Genomic DNA, 15,611 nt, shown 5'->3' on the forward strand with positions numbered 1-15,611 from the left:
AGCATTGCAAGAGTACTTTGATTGGAAATGTTTATTCATTCAGGCTACTTTGTCCTTTTCTTTGGCTTTGGAGCAACCTTTACAAATCCATCTGGACAGATGTCCGAAAGGATCGATAGCTTTGACTCATCAAGAAACATGTTTAAGAACTCCTCGGACTCAAGTGCCTTTAGCCCTGATATGCCTGAGATTATGCTTACTGCTTCTGAGAACGACTTGCCGGATATCCGTCTTTCGATTTGTCCTAAGCTTACTGATGGATTCTTACCATGAAGAAACCCCTTGGATCGAATGCATCTCTCAAGTATTTCTGCACGGTCAATATCCTTCACAGGCTCCTTCTTCAACGACATGGACGAAAGATCCTCGAAGAATTCCTGAGGCTTTTGGGGCAGGCTCTTTGCAACAGCATTCTTTTGGAAGTACTCATCTACCTTGTCTGATGCTAGAAAATCCCCGAGATCATCAACGACGCTTTTGTACGGCACAAATTCCTTGTCCACATCTCTTCTGATGTATGAGTTTGCAATGCTGCCGTCATCAATCATGATTCTCAGTTCATTATCTGTCAATGGCCCAAGCACGCCTTGGGATGTCCTTACCAGCCACAGAAACGATGCCTTCGGAGGATCTCCAATCACAAAGTTTCCCCTCGGGTCAAAGTGGCCTTGCTCTGCTCTTGACAGATCGCCATCCCACACTGTTTCAGGCTCTTTCTTCTGTGCTTTCTTTGATGCCCAAGCAGTTTTCTTTATAGCCACTGCAAGAATCTTCTTCTTTGCTATACAATCTCTTTCTTCCTTTGTATACTCTTGTGTGATCTTTGGCTTTTGTTCCTGGCTGGTGCAGATCGTCTCGTCAAAAATAAAGTCATCTGGCTTTACTGGGCGGATATCTGCAAATCTTATTCGCTGCATGGGGTTTGATGCATTACATTTGAAGTATGCTATACCTATAAGCTACACAATTAGAGGTCGATTGGTCAAGCATAGGTGTTTAATACAATGTTTACCGGCATTGCCGATAGATCGTGGCATGCTCTGCAGTGTGCCTATTGAAGTGCTGCTTTGTACAGAACTACAGAAACCTGTTACTTCTGTCTGGTACATAATCGTCTCTGTCTGGCTCAAAGCTGTCTTTTTTGTTTTTCGATGGCGTTATTGGATCTATTTTGATCAATGGGTTTGTACTGGAGTTGTCTTCTTGAACTGTGCTCTGACCTCCATATCTCATGAATGTGCTTGAGTCCATCATCGATCCCTTGATGTGCCTGTCTCCTGTAAATGTCTGTCTGTATTCGGTGCTTGGAGCCAAATCGTCACGGCCTATGTTTGCAAAGTTAGCAGGCAGAGATTCAGGCCTATCTAAAAGATGTTCGATGCACGCCTCGTCGTAAATGGCATGATCGCTGTCTGTTATCTGTATGGTTCTGCTGTTGTTTGACACTGAGTATGTATCGGTGGACAGCTTTTTAACTGTATATTTTCTACGGAGTGTGCTCAGAAGCTTCTCGAAGTTCATCTACATGGGATATGTGGCGTGCTAACAAATGCTGACACATGCGATTGATGGCTGTCGATTAATGAGAAATATATTACCTGAATGCTGCACAAAGCGCCCTTACAGAAGATGCAGCATGACGAGGTTGTGCAGCTGATTGAAAGCAGATTGAAGTCCTTGAGATTGAACATCAACAAGGACATAACAGATGAAGTGTTCAGGATGTTTTTGAAGAAGAGCACAACAAGCACACCTGAAGATGTTGATGTCTTTGTTGATGGCTTGGTTGAGAGCGGGACTCTGAACACGCTGCAGCTGGATGGCGGAGCAAGCGATGAGGGAAAAAACGATGGGCAGTGGATGAGGTCAAGAAGAAACGCAGTTTATTCGGAGAAAATAACGCCTGGGACATTCAGACTGCGGAGCTATCCAAAGGACGAGGCAGCAGTGCGGTTTCTGAATGAGATTCTTGTGGCAGACATACCTTTTGGGTTTATGAATCCTGAGCAGAAGAAAAGGTTGATAGAGTCTATGGAGCTGATGGATGTGCATAACGGGACAGTTGTGACACAGGAAGGTACGCTTGGATCACAGATGCATATTATTGAGAGTGGGGAGTTTGAGGTCAGCAAGGACGGAAAGGTTCTGCGTAGGCTGTATCGAGGAAGTTTTTTTGGGGAAATAGCGCTTCTGCATAACATTCCAAGGACAGCGACTGTTAAGGCAGTTACTGATGGAAAGGTGTGGGTTGTTGAGCAAACATCGTTTTCAGGGATCCGGATGATGGACAGGATTGCCAACAAGAAGGTTGTTCTTGAGGGGCTGCGAGAGAACGGAATGGATGGAGATGATTATGAGAGTGTGATGAGCCGGCTAAGCTTTGCGTACTACAAGAAGGGAAGCAGGGTTGAGATAGGCGAGTCTGAGTTTCTGATGATTGTGAGGGAGGGAGAGATTGATGATGGAGAGGTAAGAATTGTTGTACCTAAGGAGGTGCTGCGTGTAGGATTTACTGCTGTGACAGGAATTGAGGTAGCACATATTCCTGTGTTGAGTGGCAAGCATGAGGAGGAAAAAGGAGTAATAAAGAATAAAGAGTGAATTATGGTCTGAATGAGTTGGGCTGAAGAGCAAGACAGATGTGAAGTGGCTGTATGTGTATGAAGGCTTAAGTGACCTTAGTGTAGTGGTTATCACATTCGCCTAACACGCGAAAGGTCCCCAGTTCGAGCCTGGGAGGTCACACTCTTTTGTGCCACAAGGCATGTGCCGTACACCGCCGATATTTATATTGCTGTCAGAATCGCAGGCAATTTTGCATGTTTGCCTGTGCACATCACAAAATACATCGTTGTTGTGCATGTGTATTATGTTGCCAGCCGTAACTCCATGTGCAAAAAATCTCTCAAGCCGGATTCGAACCGACGGCCCCTCGATATCAGCTACTTCTACAGTCAAGTGCTCTTCCAACTGAGCTATTGAGAGTCCCTCGTCCACACTCACTCATTTTTGACACCACATGCCCATAATCAAACGCCCACAAAATATAATCAATTTATTCACAGCTCATCCATGCCTCTTCCTTTCTCCACACTCAAGCACATGTCGCCCTTCACAACTCACGCATACTCCTGGACTTAAATGGTGATCCAGGAAATGTTGAGAAAAACACATCCATTTCCCTTTCCTGATTGCACTCCTCCTCCTTTTCTTCTCTTCGTTCGCTTCTTTCTGCTATCTCCTTCAATGCCATGTATCTCTTTCTAGGCCTCGCTTTTGTCGGCGTAAACTCCTTGATGCATGGATTGTAGTTCTCCTTGTCTACAGACTCATCAAACCTGGCCATCTCAGACATCTCGTGACTCATTATTCAGGGATTTGCTTAAATTAATATTGTTCTTTTTGGCGGGAATCTCGTCACATACCTATACCTGGTATCCAACCTTAAGCAAACATGCCATAGCACACATCCCAGCCATCAATCCTCATGTATTGCTATCCAGCAACTATCACATTACATCCAATACCTCTCAAGCACAATTCTTCCATATGGATTTTCCTGCACAGGCCTGATTATCCCTTCGCCACTCAATTCCAGCACCTTCAAAAACATCTTTGCCTTCATCTTGCTGCTCCATTCACTCACATGACTATTGAAATCAGCCCCGCTCGCAAGAAGAGAAAGCCATTCACTCTCTGCATCCACATCAGACTCGCTAGCATCCAAACCCGTCGATGAGTTGCGCATTTGCTCAACCGTTAACGTGGATGAGTTACGCACTTGCTCAATCGAACTTAGTGTTGCTGAGCTCAGCATTGGTGCCTCATTCTCCTCTATCTCAAACACCTGCCTTGCACACATCATCCTCATCATCTCATTGATAACAAACACATCCTGCCCTCCAAACATCCTCATATCAATATCAAGCTTCATCCTTGTTCTAATAGCACTTCTGCCATGCCAATCATTCAAATCAAGCTCAGTCTCCATGTCAATCGTTCTTTTCTTCGGCTTCCATCCCATTCCATCCTCAACACGTTCTTCACACACCTCGTTGCTGCTAAACACCAAACTATCTCCATTCCACTCAGTATCAGCTTCAAAATCACACATCGCTGTAACATACTCATTCTCCATTGGCAGCATATTCCGATTCCTCTTGCCAGCCACAACCTTTCTACTCTGCTTTCTGATATCCATCATACTCAGCAGCATTCCAACTCTTTCCAACTGTTGCCTCACATCTTTAGCATACATCCTAGCTACCTCCCTCAGCGCCAAACTGCATTCCTCAATACTGCACTTGCTTCCAAGCTTCAAAACCATCATTACCACATCTGCTGCATCAGCCTTCCTCCTATTGCCCCACTTTCTGACTATCAAAGCATTCCATCTCCTCTGGATCTCTTCCTCCGCTAAAAACCTCATACTTCATGCTTCCCAATATCATTTCAACCACTTTAATCTACACACTATCCTTGCATAAACGGCCTGCTCTTCCATGCATGCTTATGCATTCTGCCAGCGACTTTGCATCAAAAGGCGCCATAAACACCTCTGCTGCATCACTGCTTCCCATCCCCAGGTACTCATCCCTGAATCCTTCATCAACAGCCAATATAATCGGCACATCCTTGTCTGCATCTCGAATGCGGCACACCAACACACCATGATAAACAGAAACCACATACATCACCACTACATCATATCCCCACCTCGCAACACTCTCAATACCACACTTTCCATCAACAACCGTCAATGCATATCCAGGGCTCCTCAGGGCCTCCACAAAACATTCAGGCATGCTTCCTGACTCCCTAACACACAGCACATTCACCCGGGCAGTAACACCCTGCCTCTCGCAATAAATAGCCCTCTTCAGCTCGTTTATGTCCTCAACAACAGCTCTCAAATACTTAGAAATGCTTCGAATAGAACTCAGAACGTGTGACTGGTAAACAATACTGCTCTCAATCTGCTTCGGCCGAGAGCCCTCCCCTCCTCCCATCTCGCTCGGCGCCTTCTTCCTTCGGATCTTGCTCAGCAGGTCCGGCCTTCCCCGCTGGAAATATCTGTTCTTGTACTCCCACGGCGTCCACACAGATCCCATACACTTTTCTGCATCGTTCTTGATCTTGTAGAAATCATACTTATTCAGCTGCCGCACAAACGAGCTCCAGTTTTTATGCTTGAAATGCCTCTCAAGAACAACCTCCGAAAACTCCTCCTGACTGCCTATCACAAAACTCCTCCCATCTGCACTCCACGAGATGTACCTGAAGTTTGCTGGATCCTCCACCATCCTGAACAGCTTCTCAACAAACTCAGACCCAGATCCTTGCCCCATCCATACACAACACAGCCTCGCAATTATTGCGGAATTATTCCGGCCTGCTCACAGCTCACACCTAACAAAAGATACTATACCAATTTTAATACGAACCTAAACAAAGACCTGCTTTCCATCTCATTCGCACTTCTTGAAATACAATCGCCCCTCTCTGATCGTCACATCTCTCTTGAGCTCGTCTGCACCCATCCTTAGCCTGAAGACCGTGTTTCTTCTGTTCAACTGATGCCTGAGCCGTCTTGCATGCCTATGCTCTCTACTCTCAGCATACATCGAGTTGATATATCTCTGCTGGTAATAGAGCAGAAGCTCGCACACAAGAGATTCGTTTATATCAGGCGACTTGGCATCTTCTGCAGTCTCGCTCATCAGCTGCACCACCGCATCAACCTCTTCGTTGCCTTCCATCTCCTTCGTATGCATAAACATCATGTCCTCGTACAAATGCGATCCAAACAAATGGTATGGCAAAAGACACTCATATGCATGGCTAATGTTCAAAAATCGTCGGAGATCGGGCTTTTCAATCTGCGCCAGATCCTTCTGCAAAAAGCAAATCACTTTCTGCCTATGTTGCTGTGCATGCTCGTAAAAGTTCCCATACAGCATTCCTGGCCCCCGTGTACATCTTCTACCGTCTTCACCGCACTCTATGCTTCTCTCGGCATGATCCTTGCTTCCTTCAAAATGCGCTTTCTCGGCATTCACTGCTGCTATTCTTGCCCTTTCGTTCTGCCCTGTGGCAATGGACTCGCCAGAATCCCCCACACTAAGTTCATACCCATCAAGCCCGTCTTCATCCATTTCAGGCCAAAAAAAACATGAATTTACATCCACACATGCAGGCATATTCGGTTACGTCAAGGTGCGGCAGAATACACACAGCCACACAAGGCATGCTGTGCGGCAGATGCTCAGCCAGGTGCTATGTGTGCAGAGAAGACACACACATACATACCACCAGCATTCTCATGTGTGAGCTCTGCTTCCACTCTATGTACAAGAACAAATGCATCATGTGCGGCTCAAGAGATCCAAAACACACTGCATACTATTGCAGAGAATGCATCACTCTGCAGAAACACAGAGACGGATGCCCCATGCCTGCATAGCATTCCAGCTCCACATCTCATTGCTGTCTAAGACTCATGCCATATCATATCTGTGAACGAAACAATAAACATATTGCTTTAATCAAACACTCATCGGCCACTTCTTTGCGATGGCCACTTGTTAGGACTGTCATTCGACACATTCTTCACGTGTGGAAACAATACCTCAATATCAACCTCATGCCCATTCGAAAAATACCTTTCGAGGACTCCATGGTCCTGCATCTTCACCTTGAAGTTTATTGCTGGATCCTTTGCAAACTCAGGAACCACAAAATTCAGATCCGCAATCACATCATCGTCGCCAACCTTTGGAATGTATGTCTTGGATTTCCTGTCTCCATACTTCTCCTTTCCAGGCACTGACTTAAGAAGTTGACTGTCAATCACCTTCTTATACAGATTACTCCCACTCAATCCTTTCACATCTCTTTTCTTGCCATCCTCTCTCTCTACCACTTCATATTTGCTCAAAGCATTTGGAACAGCGATGCCAGCACACATCGCCTGCTCCTCTTTGAACTCATCCCCCTTGGCTATGCAGATCGACTCATTCACCTTGTTCATATACCTCTTTTTCATCAGCTGTAGAGCTGCATTGAGCTTCACATTCTCCCCTCCATCACTCACTTCTTTCTCCTTGGCTACTTCATGCCTCACTTCACCTCTGTTATTCTCAGCTGCTCTTTTATTACTCTCGGCACAGTTAGCGCTCATGCCCTTCAGCTCAGCCACATATCCGCTGGCAGATGGCTTTCTGAGTTTCGAGCTTCCATACTCCCTACCGTCTTTATTCATCTCACTCTCCACTCCATCGTTATATCCAAACCTGCTCGCATCCTCTCCAATACTCCTCGCCTGCAAATTCTCAATATTCCACCGTTCTTCTGCGGACTTGCTTTTCTTTTTACCACATACATCAGGCCCACCATGTGCCTTGCTCTTAATCACAGGAATGCAGCTAGCAGCCAGATTCTCCCTGCCAAACATCCCACGGGCCTCTCCTCCACATTCGCTGTCTTCTGCTCTGTTCTCTTTCTCATCTATACTTATATCTTCTTCCGCGCTCAATTTGCTCACATTCCTCGTTTCATTCTTCGTGCTTCCTTTTTCATCTGCCAGCAAGCTTTCCCTTACTCTACAGACATGCTGCATCCATTCATCCACAAACTCCTGCAGTAACTCCATGAGGGATCAAAAACACGGCCTTACATCAATTGTTCTTGTGCCGCCTAATCATATCAAACTCCAGCATCTCCAGCCCTTTCTTCAATCGCTCTGCAACATTGACCACATTCCTAACCCTAACCCAATACATCCCCTTCCTAGGATCAAAAAACTTTGCCATCTTGATCGCATCCTCAGGCACATTCCTCAGCACTCCATAAAGCAACAGATAGCCGTCTCCGTCATCATAATCGCTCTCTATCCTGTGGATGAAATGCTGCTTCATTTGTTGCATACAGGGCTCGCAAACACCTGCAGAGTTGCATTCCATGTCTACCATCCTCTTATACTCATAATACCCAGAGTATTTGCTTTCTGCAGGCACTCGCTTGTTTTCGTAATACTTGATCTCCGCATTAATCAGCTCAGACCTGACATGCCTTCTGGAATTGTACAAAACCGGAAGTGCAATCCTCTCGCAATGCCTAAATATCACAAATCGCTCATACCACACCCTCTCGTCCGAAGCATGCCTCTTTACCATCTCATTAGATAGCTCCGCTGCCTTCTCTGCATCAACAGCCTTCATGTATCTCAAATACCCAACCGCCACTTCTGCATTACTCGGATACTTTCTCATACACTCTTCATACACCCCTGATGCATCCTTCCCAGATCTATGCATCAGCTCTGCATACAGCAAGTAGTGCTTATAGTCATGAAGGTCGCTGCATATCCCAGCAATCGTCATCTGCACACTCATCTGTGACAGCACAACATATCTCCTGATTGTTTTCATCTTCTTTGGAATCGCACCCAGGCTACCAACAAAATCACCTGCAAAGTAATGCATCTTCGATCTTGCAAGCACAAACAACTTCTTTTCCTTGCCATAATGCACAGCTCCGCCCCACAGGATCTTATCGGCCTTTCTGAAAAACCTCAGGTCATTCTGCATCATGTAAAGCTTCCAGTACTCCTTCGCCTTCATTAGATCCACGAAATATCTGCGCTTCCGCATCACGAAAAACTCATCTATAAACTGCTCATCAAGCACACATTGCTTGATAACCCCGTAGCACACAAGAAAGCTCTCGTCATCATGCACTCCATGCCTGCTCATCGACACAAGCAGACATCTCAGTCCATGCGGAATAGCACACATTGCATCAACTCTAACGCCTTTGATATACACTGTAGCATCGGTATTCGCCAGTGCTTCTACAGGAAGTAGAACCTTTCTTTCACACTCATTCAAAACACAAACTATCCTGTGCAGAGGAAGGCGAAAAAGATCATCTAATGCATCATCGTTGCCATTCCTCAGCAAATACACAATCAATGCATGCAAATACACATTCCAGCACTTAAGCTTAGCATATAATCTCCTGACCATGTGCATAGCAGGTTGCGAAGCAATAAACATCGCTGCAAACTCATTCGAGACATCCTCAGCTGTAGACATATCTTTCTCGCTACTTGCTTTCATACATGCGCCAGCCATGTCTACGACAGAGTCGTACAAAAAACACTGCTTCTGGTCTATGCAGTCAATTGCATCGGCCATTGCTTTTCTCAGTACAACTGATTTTGGATGCTTCATAATGCCCGCCTGCAAAACATCTATCCTCTTGTCACATTCAAATAGAATCATGTAGAATTGTTCATCCCCATTCATCACACTCAATGCATCATCAAGCAGCTCAGGCACATAGCACCTGCTTATGATCTCTGTCCATAGGCAAGCATCTCTGGTGTCTCTTGCATCGAGCAGAACGCTGCTTGCATCGGCACATGACAGAAGCCTGCTAAGCTTGATCCTGGCATCTATATTCTGGCGGTTCTTGCTGATCAGATCTGTAAGTATGTTAATCTTCCACTTGTTATCACATTCATTAGCGGAAGATTCAATCTCGTCGCAATTGGCCTCTTTGCAGTCAGTGTCTTTGTAATGACTCCATATTCTTTTTGGTGGCAAATAATCGCCTTGCAGCTGGATGCTGTCCATGTCGATGTGTGCAAGCATGCTCATCTCACTTGCAGAGAAGACAGATGGCGTACCCTGAGCGTGCTTTTTCTTTCTTCTTGTGCTTATTTCTGCATATACACTGTCTTCTTCGCTGCATGTGTTTGCATCGCTCTGAGGAAACAGATCTCGGACATCGAAGTGGCGTTTCCCCATCAGGCTCTGAGAACGAAACAAAAATAAATGCAAAAGAGCACATCCAGGCAATGGGCGAGAACGGCGAAACAAGGAAGAAAAGAGTGTCGTTTGCTGCGGAGGCACAGGTGACATATATATATCCCGATGTCGAAGGAAAAGGCAGCAGTGGGATGGAGTCTGGAGTTGCTAGTGACGACGAAGTGTCTGTGGAGATGACAGTGGATTGCATTAAGAATGGCCAAGGATGTATTGAGAACGAAGACACGGGTGTGAATGCGCAGGAGCTGAAGTGCATGGATGGTGGCAGGAGAAGCGCGCAAGACATGATGTGTACGAACAGTGCATGTGGAGCTGTGGGCAATGATGCAAATGGGAAAAGCTTACTGAATACGGACATTGATGTGCTGGCAGGATGGGAGAAATGGGCTGATTCTGTGAATAATGAGGAGTTTGTGAGAAATGCATGCCTGAGTGGCAGGACAGGGGATTTTGGCAATGAATGTATGCGACCAGTGCATGAACGAATGGATCAGCATGTGGATGAGAATGAGAATGACGCAAACAGTACACAAATAGAAATGCATGAGAAAGGTAGAGACGTAGACATGAACGGCATGGCTCATGATGCATCGAGGGAGTATGAAGAGCTTGACAACACGCTGCTCAGCAATGCAACGCTGAATGTTGAGGAAATCATAAACACCCAGGACCTACGGAAGATCATACCGCAGGCACGGAGAGATGCAGTGAATGTGTCTGAGCTGCTGGTTTCGAAAGGAATACGGTTTTTGGACAACCTGGTGATTTCAAGCACACGAAGAGACACGATATCAAAGTCGAAGAATGAGGTGCGTGCAGGGCAAGTGAGGTTCTATGAGAAGTTTGTGGAGCCTCGGACGCAGTTTCTGATGGGGTTTAGTGAGATTCTTGAGGGCAAGATGAAGAGGCAAGAGGCAGTGAATGAAAAGCTCGAGGGTGAATTTGAGATGAAGGGAAGTGTGTTTGAAGAGGAAGATGTGTGCAGGCAGCTGAAGTCGCTCAAGAGCGAGTGCAGGATGAGGGCCAAGATTGAGTGGTATGAGCTGCGGAAGGAGAAGGAGCTTGAGTTCAACGAGATGGTTGTTGGCAGGAAGAATGAGGCGACAGATGAGTACAACCGGCTGGCTGAACGAGTTTCATCGATTGAGGAAGAGGTTGAGAGGAGAAGAGCAACTAATCTGCAAATGGAGGAACAGATACAAAGGATCCGCAGCAGGATTGGCGGGGGAGGAGATAACAGGCATATGAAAAATGATGAGCTGAAGGCACAGATGAGGGAGCAGGACATGGTTTTTGAAGGCATCAGGAAGGAGGTGCATGATCTGGAGGAGCTGAAGATGAAGAAAGAGGTGGAGAGAAAGGTGCTAAATGAAGCAATTGCCAAGGTAAGTGATGACATCAAGGAGCTTGAGAAGGGATTGGAGGTAAAGAATGTGAATGAATCGCAATTGAAGGAGATAAGGCAGGAGTTCAAGACGCTCTGTGCGATTTTTGGTGTGGAGCTTGTAAGGGTGGATGTTCATGGGGTGAGGCTGAGAATGATGGGATACGAAATAGACATTGTGATGGACGAAGGATTTGTGATAAGAATGGTTGAGGTGAAGTGTGTGAGCCTTGATGGGAAGGACAAGTGCTCAGGGGCATTGTATGAGTATTTGCGAAGGCATATTGAGTGTGTTGGCAAGCGTTGTGGAAGCACTCGTAAGTTTTTTTTTGAAGGGATAAAGGAGATTGTGTATGCAATGCTGGCTGGAGAAGGGTTGATCAAGGAGTTAAAAGCAGTGAAGTGCAAACACGATGTCGAGTGTATATTAAGGGATGAAAGTGTGCTGATAATCATAAGGATGCTGGATGCATGCGAGTGTGCAAAAAGAGAGGTTTTGGTGAATATTTCGAATGGGCTTGAATGCATGGTTGAGAAGAATGGCGAGAGAACGGTGTGTGATCTTGGAGAGCATGTGGGTGTATTGCTGAAGGCTGGTGGCCAGATTGGTTGACTGCTGCACTGAGATGCCAGATGAACACAACATATACTAGGAATGCATGAGAGCAACTACAGGATTGCTAGAGCAGATGAAGCAGTAGATGGTGTATTATGAATTCAGATGCAAATAGGTATAAACAGAGTGGAGAGTAGCTGAATAGCATTCTTAGATTTATGAGTATATCAGGCAATGAAGGCTTATGTAAATCCTAGCGATGCTATTGCCAATGATTAATGATTGGATTGAAACTAAAACACGAAGACAATAAAGGATTTAATGGTATAGGTTTTGATTAAGCTGAGCGTTTACACACTTATTGTTCTTGTTGATTCAGTGGGTCTGCATCTTGCATTTCCTGTGCGGCATTCAACGAAAGATGGTAGCCATTGATTGCATCTTTGAGTTCATCGATCTTGGATATACACTCGTTAGCAATTGCACTGATGTCTATGCCTTCTGGTTGAATGCTTTCGTACAGAGAAACTGCTTTCTCATACACTAGCCTCTGATGCTCAACAAGCCTTGACAGCACCTCAACGTCGTTGCTTGTCTCCTGTTTTGATAATTCCACAACTTTGTCGAGAACAGCGCCTAATACATACATGCTCTCGATGCTGTCTCCTCGGCCAACTGCGTCAATGAGTTTTGTGTAATTGTCCTCGTCCATGGGAGGATGCTCTGCAAAACATTTAGTGCATTGCTGGCATCATGCAGCAAGGTAATACATATGCAATATATTGCATATTGCAATCATGCAGCAGTGAATAATTATGCCAAATCACGTGCCTTGCAGCATGGATGCACAGAACCAGATCAAAACAAACCTGAAGAAGAATTACATCCTGATAGAGTTCTTTATGTTTGTGGCAAGGACAGTCATTTTGGGCTTGGCTATTCATGACAATCCATACTTGTCGATTACAAAAGGAATACAAGGTGCATGGATAAACACAATTTTCCTTGACATCACAAGCATCTTCCAGTTCATATTCATATTTGACGTCATACAGCGTGAAAACATATTCCAGCTGCTGCTGTACATTCCGATCATCATTTATGCAATGCTGATTATACTTGCAACGATTCTTAATGCAGAAATCATCGAGTTCAAGACAGGCGCTGTGAAAGGCAGAGCAGGGTTTTTGTATGTGTACACAGGCATCCTTATATTTGAGATATTGATTCATATTCCTGTGTATAAGAAGCTGAAGGCAAGCTTCATGTGGTCGAACTTCAAGAAGATAGGTGCAGACCCAAAGATCAATGGTAAGTTCAAGCATATAATTTGTAGAAGCCTTTCAAAGAAGAGAGGAACTGAATGTCATCAAGAAGCTTACCACGGTGTTTGTATGCTCGGAGGTTCTGGGCATATACTTTACAAAGGTTGATATGATCTTGTTCAAGCAAATCAGCCTTGGGATTATTTTTATTGTAATGATGCCTTTCCCGAACGAAGAGTATGTAGCACATCGTATTGCTTTTCTGGTGCTCTCAGGGATTTTTTTTGTGGGCGGGATAATGTGCCTGGCACTTGACACAGTGCATTTCTTTGTCAACAACATTACAAAATTGTAAGTGGAGTGTTTAATTTTAGAGAATCAATTGTGGAATCGTTGTTTTACATGTTCATCATGCTTATGCTGTTTATTGGTGGATTTCGAGATTACAAGATGTTTGGAAGTGGACTGAAGGAGTACTACAATGGAGTTACAAGTCCAAGGAAGAAACTGATTTTAGAGAAAGAGCATGTTTTTGAATAAAACTCTCATGCATGTATTTATTTGCCTACCATGTGCTTCACACTCATATCATACTCACACTCACTGTACTGCTTCCTGCACCGCTACCACGCTTGCTGCCGCCTCACTGCTCTCCCTCACAGCCGCATACACAGTTATCCGCGGATTCGCCCGCACCTTCTCAATCACTCCCTCCATGCACAGGTGCCTCAGCACATTCTCCGCCACTCCAAGATTCAGATTGTGCCGCGACCCGACAGAAAACCGCGTCACCACATTCGCTCGCATCACCTCCTTGCGCACCTTCCCAAGCAGCTCCTCAGACACAGTCACGATCTTGCGCACATCCTCCTTCTTCTTTGCTTCTCCCCACTTCTTCTTGTCCTTGCGTGTTCCAGACGCTGCCTTCAGTGCCTTCTTCTCCTTGGTCTCCTGCGACTTCTTGACCATTTGGGCCGTCAAAATTTGCTGCAAATATACTCACTGCCAAATGCTATGCAATATAATGCTCACATGCTCACGGCATGCACAACACAAATACAAATAGAATTACAAATACTCACCTGCATTTGTGCATACAAAAAAAATTGCCCTTCAATCACGATGGTAAAAATGCATTCCACTGGACAAGGTCGCTCAGGAAGCGTTAAGCCATATGCAACTAGGTTCCCGTCATACATTTCGGCATCTGTTGAGCAAGTCAAGGCGGATGTGATCCAGATGGGGAACAAGGGAGTCCCGGCACCAGTAATAGGATGCAGGCTCAGAGACATGTATGGAATTGGGAAGGCAAGAGATGTGCTTGGAGAGGACATCTGCAAGTTTCTGCAGAACAATGGAACAATCTCAAAGATTCCATTTGACCTTGAGTCGCTGGTAAAGCGGGTGAATGAGCTGAAGACGCATCTGAACATGTTCAAGAAGGACAATTGTGCAAAGCACCATCTTATTCTTGTGTCTTCAAGGATGTACCGACTTGCAAGGTACTACAAGCGCACGATGAAGATACCTGGAAATTGGAAGCCGAAGCTTGTTGAGCATCATAATAAATGACGTACTTCGTTTTGTTTGCTGTGTGTGTTGTTTGAGAAGGAATGTGAGCGGAAGGAAAAGCAGGATGTATATTTTTGGAAAAACAAGCCCTGTAGAATGTATGAGGAGCTTTTGAATTTTTTGTTGGCTCGGAAGAAGAGACTGTTGTCTGAGGAGGAGACGGACAGGTTGATGGATTTGATTGCGAAATCGATGGGGTTTGATGAGGACTTCAGGGAGCGAACAGACAGCAAGGCATTGATCAAGAAGATACTGGACAATGTTGATGTTGAGGAGGTGGATGCCGATGCTGATGAGTCTGATAGTGTGAGGGAGGCGGTTGATGACTTGTTTTTTGATGATGCAAGCAGTGATAGTAGTGGCATGATGTATGCTCCGAGTGATTCTGGGGACGGCAAGGATGTGATGCTGAGTGAGAAGAAATTCAAGCGAGGAGAGTTTAAGGGTACCCGAGGAGAGGGAGTGGGAAGTATCGAAAAGAAGAAGATAGTGGGGATCAAGCAGAGGAATGAAGCCAATGACAAGGAGAAGATGGTTAGCGAGGAAGCAATTGAAGATGCTGGAGATGTGAAGAGAGAGTTTAAGCTTCCTGGATTTGAAGTGGGTAAAGAAGCACATGAGAAGAGTATAGATGCTAGTATGAATAGCCGGGATGATTTTTGGTTTGATATTGGGGACTTGAAGAAGGTGGGGAAGGCAGGGCCCGATGTGAAGTTTTTTGATGAGGAAGGAAAGGAGCTGTGATTAGAGGAGTTTGTTGGCGAACAAGATGATTAAAGATAAGATTTTTGATATATGGATTAGAGATAGAATGAGATATTGATATGCACAAATGCAGGTGAGTATTTGTAATTCTATTTGTATTTGTGTTGTGCATGCCGTGAGCATGTGAGCATTATATTGCATAGCATTTGGCAGTGAGTATATTTGCAGCAAATTTTGACGGCCCAAATGGTCAAGAAGTCGCAGGAGACCAAGGAGAAGAAGGCACTGAAGGCAGC

General features: G+C 45.2%; 15 protein-coding genes and 2 non-coding genes across 17 annotated transcripts; 6 read left to right on the top strand and 11 right to left on the bottom strand.

The window, feature by feature from the left end:
• Positions 1-44: 44 nt before the first annotated feature.
• HK407_09g14440 (uncharacterized protein) lies at positions 45-917 on the bottom strand (the record flags this gene model as incomplete). The annotated part of the gene is made up of 1 exon (XM_060421404.1): positions 45-917. The coding sequence occupies one exon, from the start codon at positions 915-917 to the stop codon at positions 45-47; it is 873 nt and encodes a 290-aa protein (XP_060276485.1).
• A 160-nt stretch (positions 918-1,077) lies between these two features.
• HK407_09g14450 (uncharacterized protein) lies at positions 1,078-1,521 on the bottom strand (the record flags this gene model as incomplete). The annotated part of the gene is made up of 1 exon (XM_060421405.1): positions 1,078-1,521. The coding sequence occupies one exon, from the start codon at positions 1,519-1,521 to the stop codon at positions 1,078-1,080; it is 444 nt and encodes a 147-aa protein (XP_060276486.1).
• Positions 1,522-1,629: 108 nt separating this feature from the next.
• Positions 1,630-2,601, top strand: HK407_09g14460 (putative cyclic nucleotide-binding domain-containing protein; the record flags this gene model as incomplete). The annotated part of the gene is made up of 1 exon (XM_060421406.1): positions 1,630-2,601. One exon carries the CDS (start codon positions 1,630-1,632, stop codon positions 2,599-2,601), a length of 972 nt encoding a protein of 323 aa, XP_060276487.1.
• Positions 2,602-2,672: 71 nt separating this feature from the next.
• HK407_09g14470 lies at positions 2,673-2,745 on the top strand. Its single transcript has one exon. It is a non-coding gene; the product is annotated as a tRNA-Val (tRNA).
• A 156-nt stretch (positions 2,746-2,901) lies between these two features.
• On the bottom strand, positions 2,902-2,985 carry HK407_09g14480. The gene is given in 2 exon segments: positions 2,902-2,937; positions 2,949-2,985. It is a non-coding gene; the product is annotated as a tRNA-Tyr (tRNA).
• Positions 2,986-3,112: 127 nt separating this feature from the next.
• On the bottom strand, positions 3,113-3,367 carry HK407_09g14490 (uncharacterized protein; the record flags this gene model as incomplete). The annotated part of the gene is made up of 1 exon (XM_060421407.1): positions 3,113-3,367. The coding sequence occupies one exon, from the start codon at positions 3,365-3,367 to the stop codon at positions 3,113-3,115; it is 255 nt and encodes an 84-aa protein (XP_060276488.1).
• A 147-nt stretch (positions 3,368-3,514) lies between these two features.
• HK407_09g14500 (uncharacterized protein) lies at positions 3,515-4,429 on the bottom strand (the record flags this gene model as incomplete). The annotated part of the gene is made up of 1 exon (XM_060421408.1): positions 3,515-4,429. The coding sequence occupies one exon, from the start codon at positions 4,427-4,429 to the stop codon at positions 3,515-3,517; it is 915 nt and encodes a 304-aa protein (XP_060276489.1).
• Positions 4,430-4,466: 37 nt separating this feature from the next.
• On the bottom strand, positions 4,467-5,348 carry HK407_09g14510 (HSF-type DNA-binding protein; the record flags this gene model as incomplete). Its single annotated transcript, XM_060421409.1, has 1 exon — positions 4,467-5,348. The coding sequence occupies one exon, from the start codon at positions 5,346-5,348 to the stop codon at positions 4,467-4,469; it is 882 nt and encodes a 293-aa protein (XP_060276490.1).
• A 120-nt stretch (positions 5,349-5,468) lies between these two features.
• Positions 5,469-6,155, bottom strand: HK407_09g14520 (uncharacterized protein; the record flags this gene model as incomplete). Its single annotated transcript, XM_060421410.1, has 1 exon — positions 5,469-6,155. One exon carries the CDS (start codon positions 6,153-6,155, stop codon positions 5,469-5,471), a length of 687 nt encoding a protein of 228 aa, XP_060276491.1.
• Positions 6,156-6,553: 398 nt separating this feature from the next.
• Positions 6,554-7,651, bottom strand: HK407_09g14530 (uncharacterized protein; the record flags this gene model as incomplete). The annotated part of the gene is made up of 1 exon (XM_060421411.1): positions 6,554-7,651. The coding sequence occupies one exon, from the start codon at positions 7,649-7,651 to the stop codon at positions 6,554-6,556; it is 1,098 nt and encodes a 365-aa protein (XP_060276492.1).
• A 25-nt stretch (positions 7,652-7,676) lies between these two features.
• HK407_09g14540 (uncharacterized protein) lies at positions 7,677-9,812 on the bottom strand (the record flags this gene model as incomplete). The annotated part of the gene is made up of 1 exon (XM_060421412.1): positions 7,677-9,812. One exon carries the CDS (start codon positions 9,810-9,812, stop codon positions 7,677-7,679), a length of 2,136 nt encoding a protein of 711 aa, XP_060276493.1.
• Positions 9,813-9,862: 50 nt separating this feature from the next.
• Positions 9,863-11,830, top strand: HK407_09g14550 (putative Spc7 kinetochore protein; the record flags this gene model as incomplete). The annotated part of the gene is made up of 1 exon (XM_060421413.1): positions 9,863-11,830. The coding sequence occupies one exon, from the start codon at positions 9,863-9,865 to the stop codon at positions 11,828-11,830; it is 1,968 nt and encodes a 655-aa protein (XP_060276494.1).
• A 301-nt stretch (positions 11,831-12,131) lies between these two features.
• Positions 12,132-12,485, bottom strand: HK407_09g14560 (uncharacterized protein; the record flags this gene model as incomplete). Its single annotated transcript, XM_060421414.1, has 1 exon — positions 12,132-12,485. One exon carries the CDS (start codon positions 12,483-12,485, stop codon positions 12,132-12,134), a length of 354 nt encoding a protein of 117 aa, XP_060276495.1.
• Positions 12,486-12,612: 127 nt separating this feature from the next.
• On the top strand, positions 12,613-13,206 carry HK407_09g14570 (uncharacterized protein; the record flags this gene model as incomplete). The annotated part of the gene is made up of 1 exon (XM_060421415.1): positions 12,613-13,206. One exon carries the CDS (start codon positions 12,613-12,615, stop codon positions 13,204-13,206), a length of 594 nt encoding a protein of 197 aa, XP_060276496.1.
• Positions 13,207-13,638: 432 nt separating this feature from the next.
• On the bottom strand, positions 13,639-14,007 carry HK407_09g14580 (S25 ribosomal protein; the record flags this gene model as incomplete). Its single annotated transcript, XM_060421416.1, has 1 exon — positions 13,639-14,007. One exon carries the CDS (start codon positions 14,005-14,007, stop codon positions 13,639-13,641), a length of 369 nt encoding a protein of 122 aa, XP_060276497.1.
• A 153-nt stretch (positions 14,008-14,160) lies between these two features.
• On the top strand, positions 14,161-14,610 carry HK407_09g14590 (putative ribosomal protein S13/S15; the record flags this gene model as incomplete). Its single annotated transcript, XM_060421417.1, has 1 exon — positions 14,161-14,610. The coding sequence occupies one exon, from the start codon at positions 14,161-14,163 to the stop codon at positions 14,608-14,610; it is 450 nt and encodes a 149-aa protein (XP_060276498.1).
• A 96-nt stretch (positions 14,611-14,706) lies between these two features.
• Positions 14,707-15,354, top strand: HK407_09g14600 (uncharacterized protein; the record flags this gene model as incomplete). Its single annotated transcript, XM_060421418.1, has 1 exon — positions 14,707-15,354. One exon carries the CDS (start codon positions 14,707-14,709, stop codon positions 15,352-15,354), a length of 648 nt encoding a protein of 215 aa, XP_060276499.1.
• Between the last annotated feature and the right edge of the window lie 257 nt (positions 15,355-15,611).

The sequence above is a fragment of the Ordospora pajunii genome, assembly GCF_021821965.1.
Source record: "Ordospora pajunii strain FI-F-10 chromosome Unknown Cg_09A, whole genome shotgun sequence".
NCBI classification, from domain to species: domain Eukaryota; kingdom Fungi; phylum Microsporidia; family Ordosporidae; genus Ordospora; species Ordospora pajunii.